At 47.1% G+C, this 18,828-nt stretch overlaps 1 protein-coding gene across 14 annotated transcripts in view; it reads right to left on the bottom strand.

Moving 5' to 3' along the window:
* Positions 1 to 17,978, bottom strand: part of LOC114874264 (runt-related transcription factor 1-like) — a 78,216-nt gene extending 60,238 nt beyond the window's left edge. For 9 of the 14 annotated variants that reach the window (XM_029183397.2, XM_029183403.2, XM_046287299.1 and 6 more), the window contains exons 1-5: positions 17,889 to 17,978; positions 7,450 to 7,954; positions 7,139 to 7,369; positions 3,599 to 3,724; positions 620 to 808 (exon numbers count right to left, since the gene is read on the bottom strand). In XM_029183397.2, the coding sequence (XP_029039230.1) occupies positions 620 to 808; positions 3,599 to 3,724; positions 7,139 to 7,369; positions 7,450 to 7,609 (706 nt within the window). In that variant the 5' untranslated portion in view covers positions 7,610 to 7,954; positions 17,889 to 17,978. Of the gene's footprint in view, positions 1 to 619; positions 809 to 3,598; positions 3,725 to 7,138; positions 7,370 to 7,449; positions 7,955 to 8,975; positions 9,006 to 11,701; positions 11,757 to 17,888 lie in introns of those variants that run through there. The other 5 variants (XM_029183409.2, XM_029183408.2, XM_029183411.2 and 2 more) reach the window with 5 other exon arrangements.
* Between the last annotated feature and the right edge of the window lie 850 nt (positions 17,979 to 18,828).

Below are 18,828 nucleotides of genomic sequence, written 5' to 3'. Positions count from 1 at the left end.
AACTCCATTCCCTCTCGAATATTTTCCGCGAGGATTTCTTTCCGCGAGAAGATAATCAATCCCTAACGTGAAAATTAATGCCGTTGATAATTTCTTTCGTCAGGAGAAACTGAATAGTAAGCGTCGAAAACGAACGAGGCAACTGTAAGCGTAATGTTTCGGCTACAAATTCGCGAATCTGGTTGCAAACGTACAGAGAAGGTGGACGGGGGTTAGGCAAGCATAAAACGACGAACCAACCCCCCTTCAACGAGCTCGCCGCTCTCGTGGCAACCCCTTTAATATAATATTTAATCTAGCTTTGAACAGGCTTGCGGTTTCCGCCTCTGGAGTCGAGAAGCTAGCTACCAAGCCTAAAGCTCTCTGCCTATATCCAACGGAGGCCAACACTGTCTGCTTGGAAATATTCCCAGCTTCCACGGTAGAGAAAACGTTTCTTACAATATCAGCGATGAAATTTCATTTCGATAACGAAACACCGAATCTCCAGCTCGTCGCGAATTAAACTGAACAAACATTGGTCGGAATTTTTATGCTCAACACAGGCTATCATTGTGTGCCAGGACTTAGCTACAACATGCAACATGCGACATGCGAGAAAAGACGATCGGGTACTTACTTTGACAGTTTCCAGGCATCGTGTGCCTGAACGAGGACAATGGATTCCGTGGTAGCGGATTCGACAGCGGTTGAAGGTTCGGCAAGGGTTGCAGAGGATCCACCAAAGGGGATGCGAAAAATGGACCACCCCTCTGGGAAGCGAACGCAAACGCGTGGAACTGCTGCTGTTGCCCTAAAAGAGACAACACTGCGATCAACCGTGCGCCTGTCCACTGGACTTCCGGTACCCGCATTAAACATCTACGCGTTTCAAAATCACTTTTCGATGACGATTTAATTACGTCTAGAATTTCGCCGCTAACTCTGTAACCCTGATTAATCGCTACGGTTCACGAACTTCGTTTTCCTCGCGTACCCTGGAGAGCCCGTGATCGGGTTCGAACCTCTCAAAAAGTCTACTAATTCTCGCATTTTCGAAGGATCGGCTGCCTTTATTTCCCCAGGCAACCAGTTCCCTGTCGGACACACCGAGTGTCCAGCTTCTCCTAGGGTTGCAAGCTGGCTAACATTCACGAACGGGTAAAACTAAACGGCGCGACGGCGGACAGAGAGAGAGAGAGAGAGAGAGATAGAAACGAATAGAGAAAGAGAGAAGGATGGAAGAAGAGACACGTCGAGGCACCGATTCATTTTATTTCCCGGGTACGGTGTCGCCAACCCAATTAAAGACGTCCCAACAGGCGACCGTCCTATCTGACGAGGCTACCGTCCACCCCAGCAGTCGGTTAAGTTAGGTTAGGCCAGTCTGCCCCATACGTGGAGGTGGCTCGAGCTTCCCTACAACCCCGTGAACCGTCGAAATCTACGAACGAACCCACACACCGACACCGAAGGCACACCGGAGACCGAAACCAGGAGGGATCGAGTCAGAGGATGACGAAGAGAGAAGAGCAACTACCGCTGACCCCCCACCGTACTGATAATCCAATCGAAGCCCTAATTCGAACTCGGCAACCCGAAATTCCCGCCGGTTTGCTGAATAGGGTACGCTTGCCTCGATCCTGGGCACACAATGGGGACGCGAGGACGGAATACGGACCGGCAACCAGGCTAACGAGATCTACCCGATAAACGACCGGCCGTTCGTACGTTTCGCGGACGACCCTTCAAGAAATTTTGCCGTTTTCTTATATTACGTCAAACTATGCTCGATAGTTCCCTTGGATTTGTTTGAAATTTTTTAGCGTCGAGCTCAGAAACCGTTCGGACTTTCTCCAGACTCGGTTACTATCGATTTCATTGGACACCCTTTTACGCGTGCAGGGTGACTGCCAGGGAATTTCTCGAGAGTTACCAGCTGGCAACGACAGCTCCTCATTTCGTTCAGTCGGCCCCAATCTACCCCGTCGACACAGTGTAGACGCTATGTGGCCGGCCATTTTCGAGCTTTTCTAACACAAACGGCGCGACGGATCGTTCGGCAGCCCCCGATGGAAGGTGGTGGTGTTCAAGCCCGGATTTCGGGGGTTTCCAACTTCCGCCAGAGGCGTCCGTGAGCTACCGCCTCCAACATCTCTCTCGATCAATTTCCTTAGCCCTGCATCCTCTTTCTGCGGCGGCCACCTTTGGCTACGGGACGAGGGTAGAATGTGTAATGAATTGCTTGTTTAATTAATTACGACCCTCGAACGACGCCCGTTCCGTCGTTCTCGAGTTTGGATGAGCCACACGCCGTTCGTTTCGACAACGGAACTCCTTCCTTCCTTCCTTCCTTCTTACGCCCGTGTCTCCCAATTGAATACAATTCATAGGATTGATTTATTGCTTGTTGTCTTTGAAAGAAAGGCTCGTAATTCACCAACCCCGTTGATACACACACGAAATCCGTTCGGAAAATCTAAGGAAGAATAATTGGTTGTCACGATAACGACTTGCTTTCAGAGGATGTGAGCGTAATAAAATTAGGGAGCGTGTCAAAGACGAGGAAGCGGCTGGTTTAAAGAAACGCCGATCGACCACCCACACCTCGTAGCCCTTTCATCTTTTACCGCTTCCCTTCGGCTAGACGTAGTCCCTTTATCCAGGGAAAACATTCGTTTTCATAGAAGATATAACGCGCCGCCTATTCAAAAATATTTTCCACCACGCGCCTGTCCTATTATTCAAATGAAATCACGTCTAATCTTCTGTCACATTCTACAGTAATTTCGAATAAGCTTCGCGTACACTTTCGACGAACGCAAAAGCGCACTTTGAAGTTCACGTACTCTGGTTATTTTACGATGAAAATTTCGTGGGTGGTCCGAACAGACGAGCGGATGTGGTTGCAATCTGCCAAGATCTATCTCTGTCGCACGGACTGGCACAATGTATTGAAAGCAGATATTTTTGGCATGGAATCGTGTTTTCAACTTTTATATGGACGATAAATAATTTTCTCGACGATTCGAGAAATTAGAAGATCAGTGATATAGAGAACCGTTTCGAGTAGAATGCTCGTCAGACTAGATTTACGAAGGGGAAGACAGTAAATTTCGATCGTCGCTAGAACACAATAGTAACGGATGTAGGGAGAGAAGGGAGGTTTTCCGAGAATATAGTTCCTGATTCGTGGAAAGCTCAGAGCCGCGTCGCGTCGTCTGCGGGGCTTGCGACCCACCAAATAACCAGAGCACCCGGTAATTGTATGTTCCGCGCAATGGCGTAAGGGTAAGGAGAAACCGGTGGCCGGTTTGCGAGACACGAGCCGGGAAACTTGGTAGGCGTCGCACAATATCTCCGCGGCTAAACAGCCGCAGCCCTTTATCAATGTTATGGCGGCCGGCCGCGGTTATAAATAATGGCAATTGCGCGAAACTTAGCGTTCCCGAGCTAACGGCCCACCGCACCAGCTTCGGGCCATTTCAAACTTGCGGCTTCGAATGCCTTCTGTCGACCCTACCGTTCCCCTTTCCGTTCACCGTGTTACTAGCTTAACGAACGTTACGCGCTAAGAAAATTACAATACAAATAATAAATAAAAAACAGTAATGCTTACAGTGATACTCACTGGTCTTGGATCGCGGTTCCCTTGGCCCATCCACCGTTACTTTAATGGCTTTTGTATAGGTAGCAACTTGCGGCGGTGTGGTGGATACGGTGATCGTCAACGTGAAACTCTTCCCTGAAACAACGTAGAGGAAAATGTTACTTGGATTTTTTTCCGTGGATCACCGTCGATTGAAACGGCGCCGGAAGTTCGCAAACGTGGTTAGCCGGTTGAAACTCGGTGGTAATCGAATTAACCGTCGGTAATGTATCGAGGGCGTCGTTGACGGTGACGGTGGCCAGCCAACGCGACCGAATCATGGGGGTTCGCTGCGTTAAGTTATGTTAAAAAGCCTATTAAACGCGTTATCCCGAAAAACAACCCCCGTTAACTACATATATTTTGAGAGATTCCACCTGAAACCGATGGCTCTTGTAATTTAATGAGTTTCCACGTTAATTTGTCATCGATTAACGTCGACGATCAATGCGAAAAGTTGTATCGAAACGAAGAAAGGGATGTTTCGATGAAAGGCTCGTTAAAAAGGGGACAATGTTGCGTGAAAAAAAAACGACGCCACGCAGAACACAGTGGTTGCACACGCAGAGGTTCACCGCAATTCCACGTACATCCTCTTTCACTCTTTCACTCTTTCTCTCGTCCCCATCGTTTCTCACCCCGAGCGGCTCGCTGATCGCCAGCCTTTCTCTATCTCGCCCTTTCTGATACGGCAAACGTGTCGAAAAATGAGCGGGTGTTGTGTTCGACACGTTCGGATAATTTGTATCGTTCTGTCGCATCGATTGCCTCTTTTTTCAGACCCTTGCAGTTTCAATGACGAAAACAGGGGTGAAAATCAGAGAAATCGGACGCAGAGCAACGCGATATTCTCAATTTACGGGATTTAAAATGAACGCGTTAATTTCACACAAATAAATTTATCGAATCTTCGACAATTTCTGTAATTTGAAAAACAAAACCATTCTACGAATATCTAACCATAAAACGTCTACTCGGATTCGTCTTCCAAACGAATCTTGAGCTTCCCTTCGACGTTTACGAGATTAAGGGAAAGAAAGAAAGAAAGAAAAGCATGGAGGGGAATAATGGCGAGTGTCGAGCGTGGCCACACGGTGGTTCACCACGCGAGCTTCTCGTTTTCCAGTAGGGGATCCCGTCAGTTTATCGCAAGTCACGGCATCCACCATGGTCTAGTCTGGCAAACCTTTTCACCTATTGCGGGAGTTGGTGGTTCCACAGTTAGCTACCTACACGTAGGGTATCACCCTCGGTGCCAGTCGCCGTGGAATCATTAAAAGTCGTTCGGCTATACCAGCCCTTTTCTACCCCTTTACCTTCCACGATTTTCTGGAGAACAATTTTTGAACAAACAAACTCGTTCTCCGAATTTTCGCATCATTTATGATCGAATAAAAGATAAAAGGGAAAAGGATCGAACGCTGTTGTTTTTGTAATTAATAAATATTATATAAACGATATTTCGAGTAGAAAGAAAAGCGAGCGCAGTGACGACAGTTCATCCTGACCATAATCAATTCGTTGTCAGCGCACAATAGCGCATTTGCGATTCGTTTGGGGAAAATTGAAATTAATTAATTGGCTCGACAACGGGCCAGCGACAGTCTACCCCGTGCATAGGCCAGTGTGTACACGTGCCGGTTCACATTTTCCCAGAGAATCGTATGCTAACGAGCATTATCAGGAAATCGATCTCGATTCACTTCCGGCGTTATCTCTATTTTCAGTCGCACCTGCTGCCAAATCAATTCGTCCTCTTAATGTTCATTGCATTTCTCTGTTTCGCGTTGATCATGATCTTTATTCTTTCGATTCCGTACTTATCGTTGTAAAGTGAAATGATTTTTGTATTAATTAGAAAAACGTCAGCAGACTTCAAACATTGCTTATATTTTCCTCGTTATTCTGCTCTGTAATTTCGTTGGATAAATCATACCGAAAAGGCAGAAAACGAGCAACGATATTCGAAAGGCAATGATCCAACATTTTCCTGTGGAAACCACTCAAAAGTGCTCATGGTTCGAGCAAAACCGAGCAGGATAGTCGAGAGCTTTGTAATATCGATGATAAGCTATGGCCTCGTTCCTGCACGTTCGTCTGTAATGCCAGCTTCATCGTGGCAAAGTCTACCCCGAAGGTAGTGGATCGTTTCCACCCCCTTCAACCCTAAGCCCTATAACGAGATAGATCATTTGGGCGCTTATAGTTTCAGCCCGTGGTAGACGGGTATCCTTCAACTTTGCTCTCGCGACTAAATCTAAATCTAGCGACGGGATCGCGTTGAATCTTACCGAATAATTTCTCCTAGGAAAATTATTTTATATTTATTTTCTGGAAAGATCCTTTCTATCGCATCATGATTCAGAGAAATAAATGAATAAACTAATGATTTCCGGAGCTCCGAAAGCAAGCCTTTCCGTCACATGCACGTGCATACACAGGAATGTTTTCGAGTTCGACAAACGAGAGGATCATTAAGGATTCGCTAGAGTTCGGTTCCCAGGGAATATTCAAGGAGCCCAGGGAGTCGCAGGAATCCTGACGAGAGACACTTCTCTTACGTTCTTCATCCTAGCTTATGTTAATTCCACGCTCGACGAAAACAATTGAGAGCTAATCCCAGACAAATGACTGACGTGCTTCTAGGGAAGGGATTCACCCTCCTCCCTTGGACAGAAAATTCCGGTATTTCATGATTTCCGAACGCCCTGGTCTCCCTCTTCTAACCAATTTCTTCGACCCCGTCCGCGTCTATTCGCGTTTCTCGATAAACGAAAGTTTCAAAACGAAAATCAATTAAAATAAACTAAAACGAGTTCAGCAGAAAGTAGGTCGTAGCAAGTAGTCGAGAAATCGTGTAGAAAGCACGAGCTCGAAAGACAAGGGAAGACAGCTGGCCTAATAACGTTAATTAAAATCTAACTGAAACCTCAATTAATATCAAGCAGGCCTGTTTCGAGGGGCGTCGCCTTCTTCGACCCGTGTCTCGTCCTTTTCTCCCAAACGAGCCTGTTCTCGACGAAGGAAAGTAAAGAGAGGAGGTTGCTAGCTGGAGTTGCGGACAAATAAAACCCATTACCCACTCCAACGCGTCGTCTTCTCCTCGAATCTGCTCTCTTACACAGCAACCCCAGCGAAACGTCCAATTTCAACCCCCCTTTCTACACCTCGCAGCCTACGTAGACTTTTCGTGAAGGAACGAGGAAAAACAAGGGTGTCCCGAGACGTCCACGACCTACCCTTACTATAGCCGAATTCTTTGAAGAACCTTCTCCCCCCGACCGATCGTTTCACCCTAAGAAGCATTTTCTTCCGCAAGGTGGTCTGTCAACGCGGAGATCAACGACTTTGCACAGTTTCGTGAATGAAGAAACGGGGGAGGAAATGTCGTTGGGTAATTTCCAGTTTGCTACCCGCCCGTTTGACTGTTTGATACTCCAACTTTCGCGAGACTTTGACGTTCTCGGAATTTCAATATGGGCCAACAAGGGGATGGAAAATATCACTCACCTCTTCCGCTTCTGCCGACGAACCTCAAGTCGTTGAACTTGGCAACTTGATTCTTCATAAGTGCGGTGGAATTTCTTAACTCGGCACAGCAGTTCTCGTCGTTGCCAGCACGAACGGTCACCAATGTGCCGTCACCGACCTCGCCAAGGGCTACCACCTTGAACGCTACCGGAAGGGTCTTGTTGGACCTCCAGTGCGCCGGTAGGACACTGCAGACCAAATGGGGTGAACCTGTAAACACAGTTTCGTTCACGTTTACTACTTCAAACTGTTTACAACTAAACGACTATTATTGTCCGGTGAATTCGCACCTGTTCGAACCAGTTCACCAGGATGCTCGCTGACGAAATCGCCGAGGGTCCTTTCCGCCAGAATGTCGCTGGTCATCTTGGTGTAGGCATCGGTCAGAGGAGAAACGCCCGACTCCGGCGACGCGGCAGCGCCAGGAGTCGAGGCTTCTGTCAACTGCATTCTGCCGCTGGCTTCACCGCTTCCGCTGCCGGAACTCGCTGTTCCACAGCTGGACTCGTTGCTGGACCCCCTCACCGTGCCAGCGTTACTTCCGGATACCGTGCTTCCTGTTCACCAACCTCTTTTCCACGAAACTATCGCCGACACCTCGGTGAGAGATACTTCTTAACGCCTCTTCTCTTTTATCAACCAAGATCACTATTTTCAAGACTTTCTTTTTCAATTGTCTCTTGAACTTGCTGATTATTTCAAAGATCGTTTTATACTCTTAGCTAACAGAGTTTCGAGAGTCTTTCTTTCTAAGCATCTTCTCAGCTACCAAAAACAGTCCTCCCCTGAATTTCTCTGTAACCAAGAAAAAAATTGACACCTGGTCAGAAGATGTAAAGCGTAAGATACGTAGGAAAATGAAAAATCAAGCTGTCCAACCGGAAGCAAGGTCAAAAATTGATTCAGCTAGCCGCGGGGAAGGGTTGGTCCCAAGAGACAGTTCGAATAGCAGGCGACGGCACCCCAAGTCCCGTCGCCGACGCGACCAACCCTTCCTTCCTTCTAATCCATTTAACGAGGGTTCGGAAGGTGCTTTATCTCGCGAGAGGAGCCATTTAACAAAGTCGATGGTGACTAGGAACCGCCATGCCGATCGGGAGCTGACGGGAGTGAAAGAGGAAGGTTGACAGAAACGATTCGCACACTTTTCAACCGGGTCGGCCTGTGACGTCACCGTTCATTCAGTAATTTTTGCGCACGTCACCGGGGCTGACACACCGGATCCAGGTGGTGTTCCAGGAGGGGTTGGACCGTCCGCGCCGTGGTGGGGACGGAAAAAATAGGGGAAAAAGAACGCCCGCCGGTAGCCAACCCCCCACACGGATATCCAACCAACCCCTACGCACGTACAACCACCGCGTGTCAAAGTGCACGTGGCACGTTACCACGTTGCGTTCCCGTCAATGACAACCACCTAACGCAACACACAAGATTCCCGCGAACCCAGACTGGATCAGCTTTCAATCGGAAACTCGAAACGTTCCGACACTTGGACACGCACGATGATCATTCGTACGCGTAAGCGTTTGATTGGAGAGTGGACACAACGATCAACGAGCCGTTCAATTCCTCTCAATTACCATTGATGACGGTCCTCGATGAGATTCATCGACCGATGGGTCCTTTGCCGAGAACGATTACACGGTTTTCTCGAAGAAAGATTATGCTGTCAGAATATCGCGATGATAAAAATCTGGAGGGTTGATCGAAGATTAGAGAGAAGAAAGCTCGAGGGGATGAAGAGTCTTGAGAAAGAAGGTGGAACGACACGGCTACGCTTAAGATTCTCGCTTAACTTCGCATTCAAATCTCTTACTCGGCTAGCGGCGTGCTCGTACTTCCGGCGAAAATATTCTCCCTCGCTTTGAAAATATTACTGTAAGATGTTATTTTGAAATTGATTAGAGGATTACAGCGATTCGTTGAATTTCTTGTCTATCTTGAGGAAGCGATCGGTTCCCTTCTTCACGATTCACACGAAATTCTTTGGGAAAAATCGTGAAGATGTTCTTGATTAATCATCCGATCTCTTTGGCAAAGAATTCCACTGAAGGGTGCACTCACTCGTAAATCGCGTTCACCAGTGCAACCGACGCGACGGGCTATCGTTGTCACTCTCTTCCGCACAAAATCACTCTGATCGAACCTTCTTTTTCCCACGTATCGAAGCAACTAATTTAAATAAATCCTGCCGGTGCGTGTCACCAATTCGAAAACGCTCATTCACTAAAGTACTAATCACAGGAGAGTCGCGACACCGATTAAAAGAATAAGCACACGCGAATCGAACGATCCTCGCAAGATCTTCCGTTGCGTGAAGCTTCGAACGGAGTGGCAGAATTTTGTAGGATCGCCGGAAGAGCCAGAAGAGGTTCCAGTGTTTTGATAGTCGAAACAGTCTCTCGGAATATACCCGTTGGGGCCACTAACTATAATTTCGGCGGTTCGTGTGAGGCAACAGCCGTTGACGCACTGGTCCATGCCAACACACGCAGCATCCCTTTCCCCTTTCCTGCTTTCTCTCACACCCCTCAGTTACCCCACTCTTTCTCATCGGCTCCTCTCTCTCCGATCTCCGGTATCTTTCTCTGTCGTTCACTTTGCCTCGGCATTCTCTCTCTTTTCGTCTCTCGTTCACCGCTAGCCTTGCTCCTCTTTCTCGCTCTCCTTCGTTGCTCTTTATCGCTTTATCTCCCACCGGACCGCTAACCCTCTCCTACCCTCTCTCTTTTCCTCCCTGTTCGACCCTTTTGCGGTGTGGTTCGCTCGCTCGCGTGCGTCTGACGGACCACCCCGTCGCTGCTGGGGCGGACCTCAGCTTTCGATCGATCTATCGAACGCGATTCACCGAGTCACTCTTTTTTTTTCTATCTTTCTTCCGCTCCCGTTCCTTCGTTTTCATCCTCTCGGACCGCTGGAAATTCGCGGCTTCGCGAACATCTCGTAACGAGCCTGCCGTTTATGTTTAATTAGTCGCTCGACCAGGACGAAAGTTAATGAGGAGACGGTATCGCGTGCGTCATCATTGTTCTCGCGTGTTTGCTGCCCGCCGCTTGTTTACACATCGATATGAACTCGGAGAACGATTTAATATCGACAACCAGCGACGATGTACGCCGTGTTTCGAACGGGGCCGGCGATGTTTTTTCGCCGTCTAATTGGCTGAAAGTGATTGGAAACATTTTACTTGGGTCGCGAGATAATTGTTAGATAAACCCGGTGGGATGAAATTGCTTCGATTTTGTGGAGAATTCGATACGATGATAAAATTGAATATCGCAAGCTTTTATAACCCTTCGCTTTTCTTTTTTGTAGTTACTCGCACGAATTAGCGAAAACTATTGTCAAACATGTGAAAGAGTTAAGTAGCAGATCAAAGAAACATGGAGAGGATTCGAATGAAAGGTTCTTTCGACAAGCGATTGATCAAAGATCGCTGGATTAACGAGAGCCAGGGGAAATAAGTGTATCGCAGATTGACGAGGAAAGTATCGATCTTTCGAGCAGAAATCGGCGTGTCATCGGTAGGTGTGTTTGCCTGGCGGCAAGTCCGCGAACGGTCGGCTATCGTCAGGATATATTCGCACAGGAAATGGGTAGTTCGATTGTTTGCACGTTCGTACAAACAGTGCAGCTGCGAGGATGCGCTCGGCGGTTCTCTCTGTTTGATTTTCGAAAGTGAACCTCCATTGTAACGTATGTCGGCACCGTGTATACCGGCCCGATCTGTCTGCCGATTTCAATCGAATTCGCCAAAGAATCGGAAGAATACTTGCAAGAAAACGCCCTCTCTGTATTTTTCCCCCTTGCATATTAAATCCAGCCGCATGACCGCAAAGGGTTAATCGCTGCGTTTACCTATTTCATAATAATTTTCTGAAGGAATTAAGCCACCCTTAATCCTTTCGCTATGCTGTACCGATTGGAATTTCCCGAAGCTGCAGGGAATAAATTTGCAGAAACGGAGGAGGAGAAAGTTAGGCACGGCGCCGCGGTAGCCCTGCAATTTGTCGCGTATTTGAATAACAGCAGGCAACGAGGTGGCGCGCGAATGAATCGTTGAAGTAGCGGCGAACGATCGTCGACGAGACGGTGACAAACAGCGATACGCTGGAAACGTGGAAACTGGACGGCCGTCGTCGTATTGACAAACGACCTAACGCCCGTGTGGACCGTTGCGTTCGACGAGATTCGAATTATCTCTGTTCCAGCCTGTCAATGCAAATGCCATACCTACATTCAATTACCGCTCGTCACGCTCCGATCAGCGCGCGAACGGGAAACCGCGGAATATTCCCCCTAGAATTCTTTGCGATTCTAAATTAAATCGTCCGCTTTGAGAAGAGCGACCGGAAAGTTGCTAATCGTTTCAGAATAATCCACGTGGTTCAGTTCCAAAAATTTCAGGTGACTGACGAAGACTTAGAGATAATTGGTCAACCAATTATCACCGATCTCGCAATTCATACGGATAGTTGGATCAAGCCGAGGCATCGCGCGAGAAGCAAACAAGCGTCGGTAATTAATGGCTTCATTACTCACAATCAAAACTGTTGATGGAGAAGTCGAGCTGACGTCTGTGCACGGGGAATCGTCGGAAATATCTAAGTAAATACGGTACGTGTAAACGATCAAAGTCGAACGGATAATAACGAGGCTAATGGAAACGCAATCCGGAGCACGTGTCGTTGAAGGAAGCGAACGGAATCACGCAGCACGGCGCGATTCAACGAAAAACCGCGTTACGCGGCAATCGATTACTCGCGAAACGAGTGCTCGATCGAACGACACATGGAAAACGAGCGATTGAAACGCGAAAGAAGAGGTATCGTCGCGTCCGACCAATGCCGACTAATTCCCCTTCAAACTTCAAACCATTCATTCCCCTGATTGTTATAAATATTCTATTTCAATCTCGACACATCCATAGTTGCAACACCGTATCAAAGATAAGTTACCATAGTAATGGAACTGACCTAAGGTCATCGAAAGACACGGTTATCCCAAAGATGACACTCTCATTGCATCCTACCACGAGTCCACTGAACGTCAGAAGCAGTCAGGGTGCTTTCTTACCGATACTCTGTGAAAACTGTGAAATAACAACGACGATGCAACGGCACGTGTCACGGGACGCGGATCGCGGATCGCGGAAAAGAGGAGAAAAAAGAAAAACAGGTCGACTCGCGTACCATGCGGTGGAGAGCGGACGCGCGTGCTTCGAAACCGATTCGTCGGTACGCTCGATTGGACAACAATACACGAAGAACGGTACCGGGGCACGAGCAGAAGCAGCAACAACAGAACAGCACAGCACCACCAGCAACCGTACCGCGTGAATACTACACCAGCCCCCCCTCCCGCCCCTCTCGCCCACGCCGAGATGGTTTCTCCTTCTCTCTGTTCCACAGAGGGTAGTTTCCTTCTAACGACCACGAACGCCCCACTGCTCGTTGCAATTCTCTCCCCTCCGTGCCACCAATGCGATCCCTTCCCGTGGCCAAACACCCCTACCACGTGCCACGACCACCCCTACCTCGTCGACGATGGGGGTCGTGCGTGGAACGAGTAGGGGTGGCCACAGACCGAACATGTGTAACACGCAGTCTTGATTACACGCGGCCTTGTAAAAATTATTATTATAGCCTCTGATCGTGCTACTACCCTCTCTCCTTCCAATTTTACTTTCCTTTTCGTTTTTTCTACTTTTTTCGACCAATGGTTAAGCGCACCACGCGTCACTTGACCTTTGATCCTCGGTGATCGTTTCACTGTCACGGTGATTTCACTGAATTTTTTTATTTTTTTTAAATTTTATTTTCTGTAGAGATAACAAGGGATGGGTTCGCACAGTTTCGTTTCACGTTCCCCGATAATTCGTGTGTTTCTTGTAGCTTTCCAAACGAAATAATAATTGGTTTCATAAATGTATCCTGGTAAAGAAACATTAAAACCAGATCACAGCGTTGATCAATGGAAACCGCGTTAATTCCTGTGCATTCAATGAAAGGGGAAAAAATATCAGAATACCGTTCCATGCCAGTTGTTCGATGCGGCCACCGTTTGTCTGCTTCAGCAGCTCATCAGCCGACCCATTATTCGAATTATATTCCATAGGAGATAAAATAAATAACGCGTGAACCGGATAATTGTTACTGTTCGGGAAGCAACCTCGTCACGAAATTGGAAATGGCTTTTGCATGATCAAAAGACTTGCTAGATCCACTGGAAGAGGATGAAATAAAAGGTGTCTCTGGGGCACGCAATCGCGAAAACTCGATGCATGGGGCCAGTTTGTGACCGAGAGAAGTAGTACAAGCGGCTTCCCTGCTTTCTGACCGAAGTGGGGCTAACCGCAGAATCGGAGGCAAGATGGCAAAAGTAAGTCGAGAGGGGCGGCGCTGTGGCCTGGCCAGCCCACTGGCGCATCCTCATATTCTCTTTCGGATTCTGGCCTAAGATCTTCCAAGAATCTACGTTCGCGAAAACATAAGACCTCTATTTTCTTCTGTCGCTGTATTTTCACTATTTCCTAAGATGAAAGTTTTGCAATAAAATATTTCATAATAACTGTGTTCAAATTTTGACTAATCCCTTCCCATTCCTTTATTAAAAAGGGGTCGTCGACTTCCAGATTGCGGGTGTCGGGGGAGTGAGATCCAAAAATCCTTTGGAATAGCCGGTAAAAAGGCAGAATAAACATTTCCTGAACGGTTAGTAGCGATGTGGTGGGCGAAGAGGGTGCAGAGGGTGAACGGGTGCTGCGGTTTCAGAGGGCGGAGGTTGCCTCCAGACTAGGGGGTGCGACAGAAACGAGCACACGCGAGAGATACGCGTGTCTGAGAAAGATGGATCCTTTCGAACGACTAAAAGTAGACAGGAAAAGTTCCTGCGTCGCCCAGACATCGTGAATGGCGGCTGCTTCAAAGAAAACCGTGAATCGTTAAAGAAGTCTGGTTACGTTTTACGCGTTTCTTCGGACGAATCGACGGCCAATGGCATTTCGGAGGCGGTGATGTTTAACTCTTACAGAAATTTTATAGCGTCTTCCTGACATAAGAAATAATTGAAGGTCCTTTTCAAATCTTCGTTGAATAATACGATTACTTCGAAGAAGGTAAAAATTTAGCACGGTTATAAATAAATATAAACACAAAGCATAAATTAATTTCAAAGTACGAAAAAAAAAAAACACGTGTAAGCTGGTGAAATGTAAAAACAAATAAAATACAGAGGGTATAATTTTAAAAAATCCGTTTGCGAATAATTGCTACGTACGCGGCCAAAATCCAGCAGTAAGTTACAGCGTTGGACGTTGGCGAAGGAATAATGTAACCGGGTGTAAATTAGAGTTACACGTTGCCAGTCTCGTTTTTTAACGCATTTGAATGTTTCAGTACAGATGGCATAAATAAAATCGTTTATATTCGAGCGCTCTTTCGAGCAGGGCTGCTGGAAAACGGTAGGTCTGTTCGAAGTGTGGCTCAGAGATGGCGACACCGAGGTACTTTTATCACCCTTCATTCACGGGGGTGCGAAACCCCTTTTTCGACACGCGCCATTACTGCCTCCCGATCGTATCATCATAATAAACGAACGAAGCTTCGATGATTACGCATCGACGGCACACGGTATCGCTGTTGAAAATTTTTCATCGATTATCGTTGCCGCGATTCTCCCCCGGGGGGGTTCATTTAACGAAACATAAATTCATAAGCGTCTTTATATCATTGTAACAAACAAACTCGACTACAAACGCAGCATTTTTGTTCATTATACAATAACGTATCGTTTAAATGCTATTCATTTGTAAAACCCTTGTTCGCTTTCAACAATTCCGGGGCCAGTATCCAGGATGGAGGAGGAATTTTCAATAAAATTCAACCGAACGAAAACACGCGCGTAAAACGAAACGACACCGATGTCGATATTAAAACGAAATGCTAATTAATTTTTCTAAAACGCGTTTCCAGCCAGGCGTGAAACTACGGCTGCAATTATTCCACGAAATGAGGCCAGAACGAAATTAACTCGATGGTAAACATCACCCTGGAGACGAAAGACCGGTGACATACCACAGGGCTGAATTCATACATAGAATCTATACGAGCTCACTCTTTTTTTAACCCCTCCCCTAATTAATTAATAACAACTTGGACCAATATTTCTCGCTCTAAAGACCACGAAGAAATTCATTAAGTACCTCGATAATAATGAAATACTCATCGACTTCCACTATATCAGAATGATTTTTCACGGCGTCATGCGAGTAGCAAGCATCATAATGATCCGGGAAAAAATCCGTGATTCTGACAAGGGGGACGGCAAACATCCCGCAAAACCTTAACCACCCGAATGGTACTGTTTTAATGTAATTCCAGGACCGGTTTGTCGCTCGGCTCATGCACGCATGTAACAGCGCGAGCGACAAACCCGTCGACCAGCTAGCGAGCCGAAAAGAGACACCCTCCGAGTGGGAAAGAGAGGAAGGCGAAAGGGGGCTGAGGGTGAATAGTTGCGAACGGGGTGTACGGCGGTGTACGTACAGGTAAAGACAGAGCGAGAAGAATAACGGGTGAGTATGGTGGTCAGTTGGCGTGTAACAGAGAAAGATGAACGTCGAGAGGGGGACGGGGGTAGAAAGAGTAAAATTCGTGGTAGGGGGTGAGAGTGACAGAGAGGGTGCAGTGTTTTGTTCGCGCGCGATGGACGCGTCGCCATAGCGACCGGCGGTTGTTTATTATTGCGTCCAGCGGTCGTGTGGGGTGGTGTGGAAGAGAGCACGGGGTAGTTTACGCGACGAGGGGGGTTGAAAAGGGTTAGGTGGCTGGGGCAGGATGGAAGGATGAGAGAGAGAGGAAAGAGTGGGAGAGGGTTGGAACGGTGGTGTGCAACGAGGGAGTGGCGGCCGACCACACGAGGCCGAAAAACACACTCTCCGCCAAACCTACCCCCCTTTTACACCCCCGTACACCACCTCCTCCCTCCCGTTGGTAATGAGAGTTCGATAAAGCGCCTTTACCAGTGCGTGACGTCAAGCGTGTTCTCTCTCCCTCCCGCTTTTTATCCAACTTTCTCTCTCTCTCTCTCTCTCTCCCTCTGGTATACTCTCCTCCTCTTTTGGCTTCCTCTATCTCTGTCTATCTCTTTTTTTATTTTTGGTTTTGCTTGCTCGTTGCCTTTTTTCGGTTGCCGTTAGCAGCGGCGAAGTCGCGGCGTGTGACAAAAAACGAAACTTCGGAAATTTCGTTGACGCGAGCGAACTAGGAGGATGGTAGAATACATTTTTTTCGCAACGATAAAAACGTCGCGGTAGCTTGATGGGTATCATATTTTTTTCGGAGCAGGGCCAGAAATTTGTGCTGGCCGCTAGTGTTGACGCGGCTCGAGTACTACTCCTCTCTACTCTATGATCGTGTTGGACGCTCTAATTGCTTTCTGATCTCTCCCTTTCACCCCTTTGTTTTTTAGTTTCCTGTTAAACGAGAGGAAAGATTGGTGCGGCGGTTTCGTCGTTTGTTTCTTTCGCCCATTAATCCTTCGCGAGTAGGATTCGTGGATGGATATTGCAAAAGTTTGTTTCACGAGTTGGAACGTTTTCAACAGAAGCTGTTAATGATTTAAATTAACCGTGATAAGGTCCAACAAAGTTTCGGGTCAATCTCGGCGGTAAAGTGTTACTTCGCGGGACTCTCGATGGTCAGCAAACAGAATGAAATGGTAATTAATCCCGAACGGCTTTTTACACACCTGTTCGAATTCCTGCGACCCCGTATCCTGACCCTGGAAACTTCAAGTTCCCTTCGTATAAGACAGACGTTTAAGACGTGCGCTAATTAAGAACGGCATCTCACTACGCAGCTGCCAGCCACGCCGGCGTTGCCCGGGAATTATTAAACGGCCACGAGGAAGCGACATAAGGTCGACGGGTAACCAGAAACAGCAGAGAACACGACTGCTAGAAACTTTCAGCCCTGGGGAACTGGAGTGCGCGTGAAAACGTTACCCCTTATGGCAATCCAAAGCAAAATTTCAACTCCCCTAACGTGGCGAGAGAAACTGATTAAATCTTTCAGCTATCACCAACGATTTATTTATATTATATTTTTCGAATCGACAGAGAAAAATAGTTTCTGAAAGTAACGCTTCGCGTTGAAGGCACCGAAGCCAGCTAGTTTTTGCCAAGAACGTCTGCAGACGTAGAAAGCGATCGGGCAGCGGAAGACCGGAAGTCTATCAGCACCTCGGAATCTGTACCGTCAGCTCGACAACAATTCGCCCACGCGGAGAGGCTCGAGATTACGGGAGGGTGAAAGAGATAGAATCGTCGACGTTTCGTTCAGAGGACGGTAAATTGCCTCCTATCGGTACGTTGCATCGTTAATCCTAAACTACCATGTTCGTTTGTATCATTCGCAACGATGCGCTCTAATGATCCTTAGAAACTGTTTAAACATTTCGCTAGAAACGATGTATAAAGAATCGAAAGTTTCAGAAAGTATTTTAGAATGGTTAGACAGGGACATTAGGGTGATCGTTTACGTGGCGGGTCAGCGAGTAAAACGCCGCTTCCTCCGAGCGTTTTAGGAGCATCCGCTCACCTGCTTTCGCCCCAGCGATAATTTACTCTTTTTTCGGTCACCGATTCGAGCGGGCAGCGGCGCTAATTTACATTTACGAGCGAGATCGGCTAATTGCCGGTTAACCGGTTGGCCGAGCAACGACATACCTGGTTCGTAGTTTGTTGCCATCCGATACAACTGTCGTTCGCCCGTGAGAACCGGCATCAGGCCTCCTCGTTCCGTCGATTATCGCAATCTTCGTTGCACGCTCCTCCGCCGTTTTTCTCCTGGAAAAATAAAAATACATAGATGGTTAGACTACGGTTCCGTTGAACGAGAATTTTCCGGTAGCCTGCGAGACGGAGAGATAGGAGAAGACAAACAACCGTGTGATATGGAGCCCGTGAAGAGCAGCAAAACGTAAACCGTGATACAGGCGCCAACGAACCAACTCGTCGCCGCAATGTGTTATCGTTGGTAAACGAGTTGCCCTGTCGCTCGCTATTCATCTCTAATTCTGTCGCAACCGGCTCTGCCGCTTTAGCAAGATGAAACTTTAATTTTGATCGGGTCGAACGAAAAACAAAAAACCAATTATCCGTTCCCGAATGATCCGTAGCTCGCATCCTTTATTTATGACGTTGTCCGAGAACCGCCGTGTTGATTAATCGAGCGAACTGCATCATTTTTATTTACCTTCCTGGTATATTATACGTCACAACTTCAGACAAATGTTATTAGAATACAAATTACCGTGTAACGCTTCAAAAATTATTGATAATCGTCGAGTACTCTCGAATGAGAACAGTTCAATTATAAAAATTCGATACAACGCGTGGGTGGAAAGCTTATGTGCGTAATGCTCGAGTAATTAACAGCCTTCATAATTATAAAATTATACAATAAAATTGGGAAAAATATGAAAATGTTAACCTTTAGAAATTCACCATCCAAAGGTGAAAGGTTAATAAAAGAAAAAAATTATTTTTACAAAAGTGATCTAGAAAGAGCAAGGTCGAAGAAACTAGTGAGTAGGAAATGTAATTAAGGATTCTTTCTCTGGCTGCGAAATTATGGCAGGCTATCATTGATGGTCGCGAGGGGATG

Source organism: Osmia bicornis, chromosome 10, assembly GCF_907164935.1.
Source record: "Osmia bicornis bicornis chromosome 10, iOsmBic2.1, whole genome shotgun sequence".
Lineage (NCBI taxonomy): Eukaryota > Metazoa > Arthropoda > Insecta > Hymenoptera > Megachilidae > Osmia > Osmia bicornis.
This window is presented reverse-complemented; position numbering and strand designations above follow the sequence as displayed.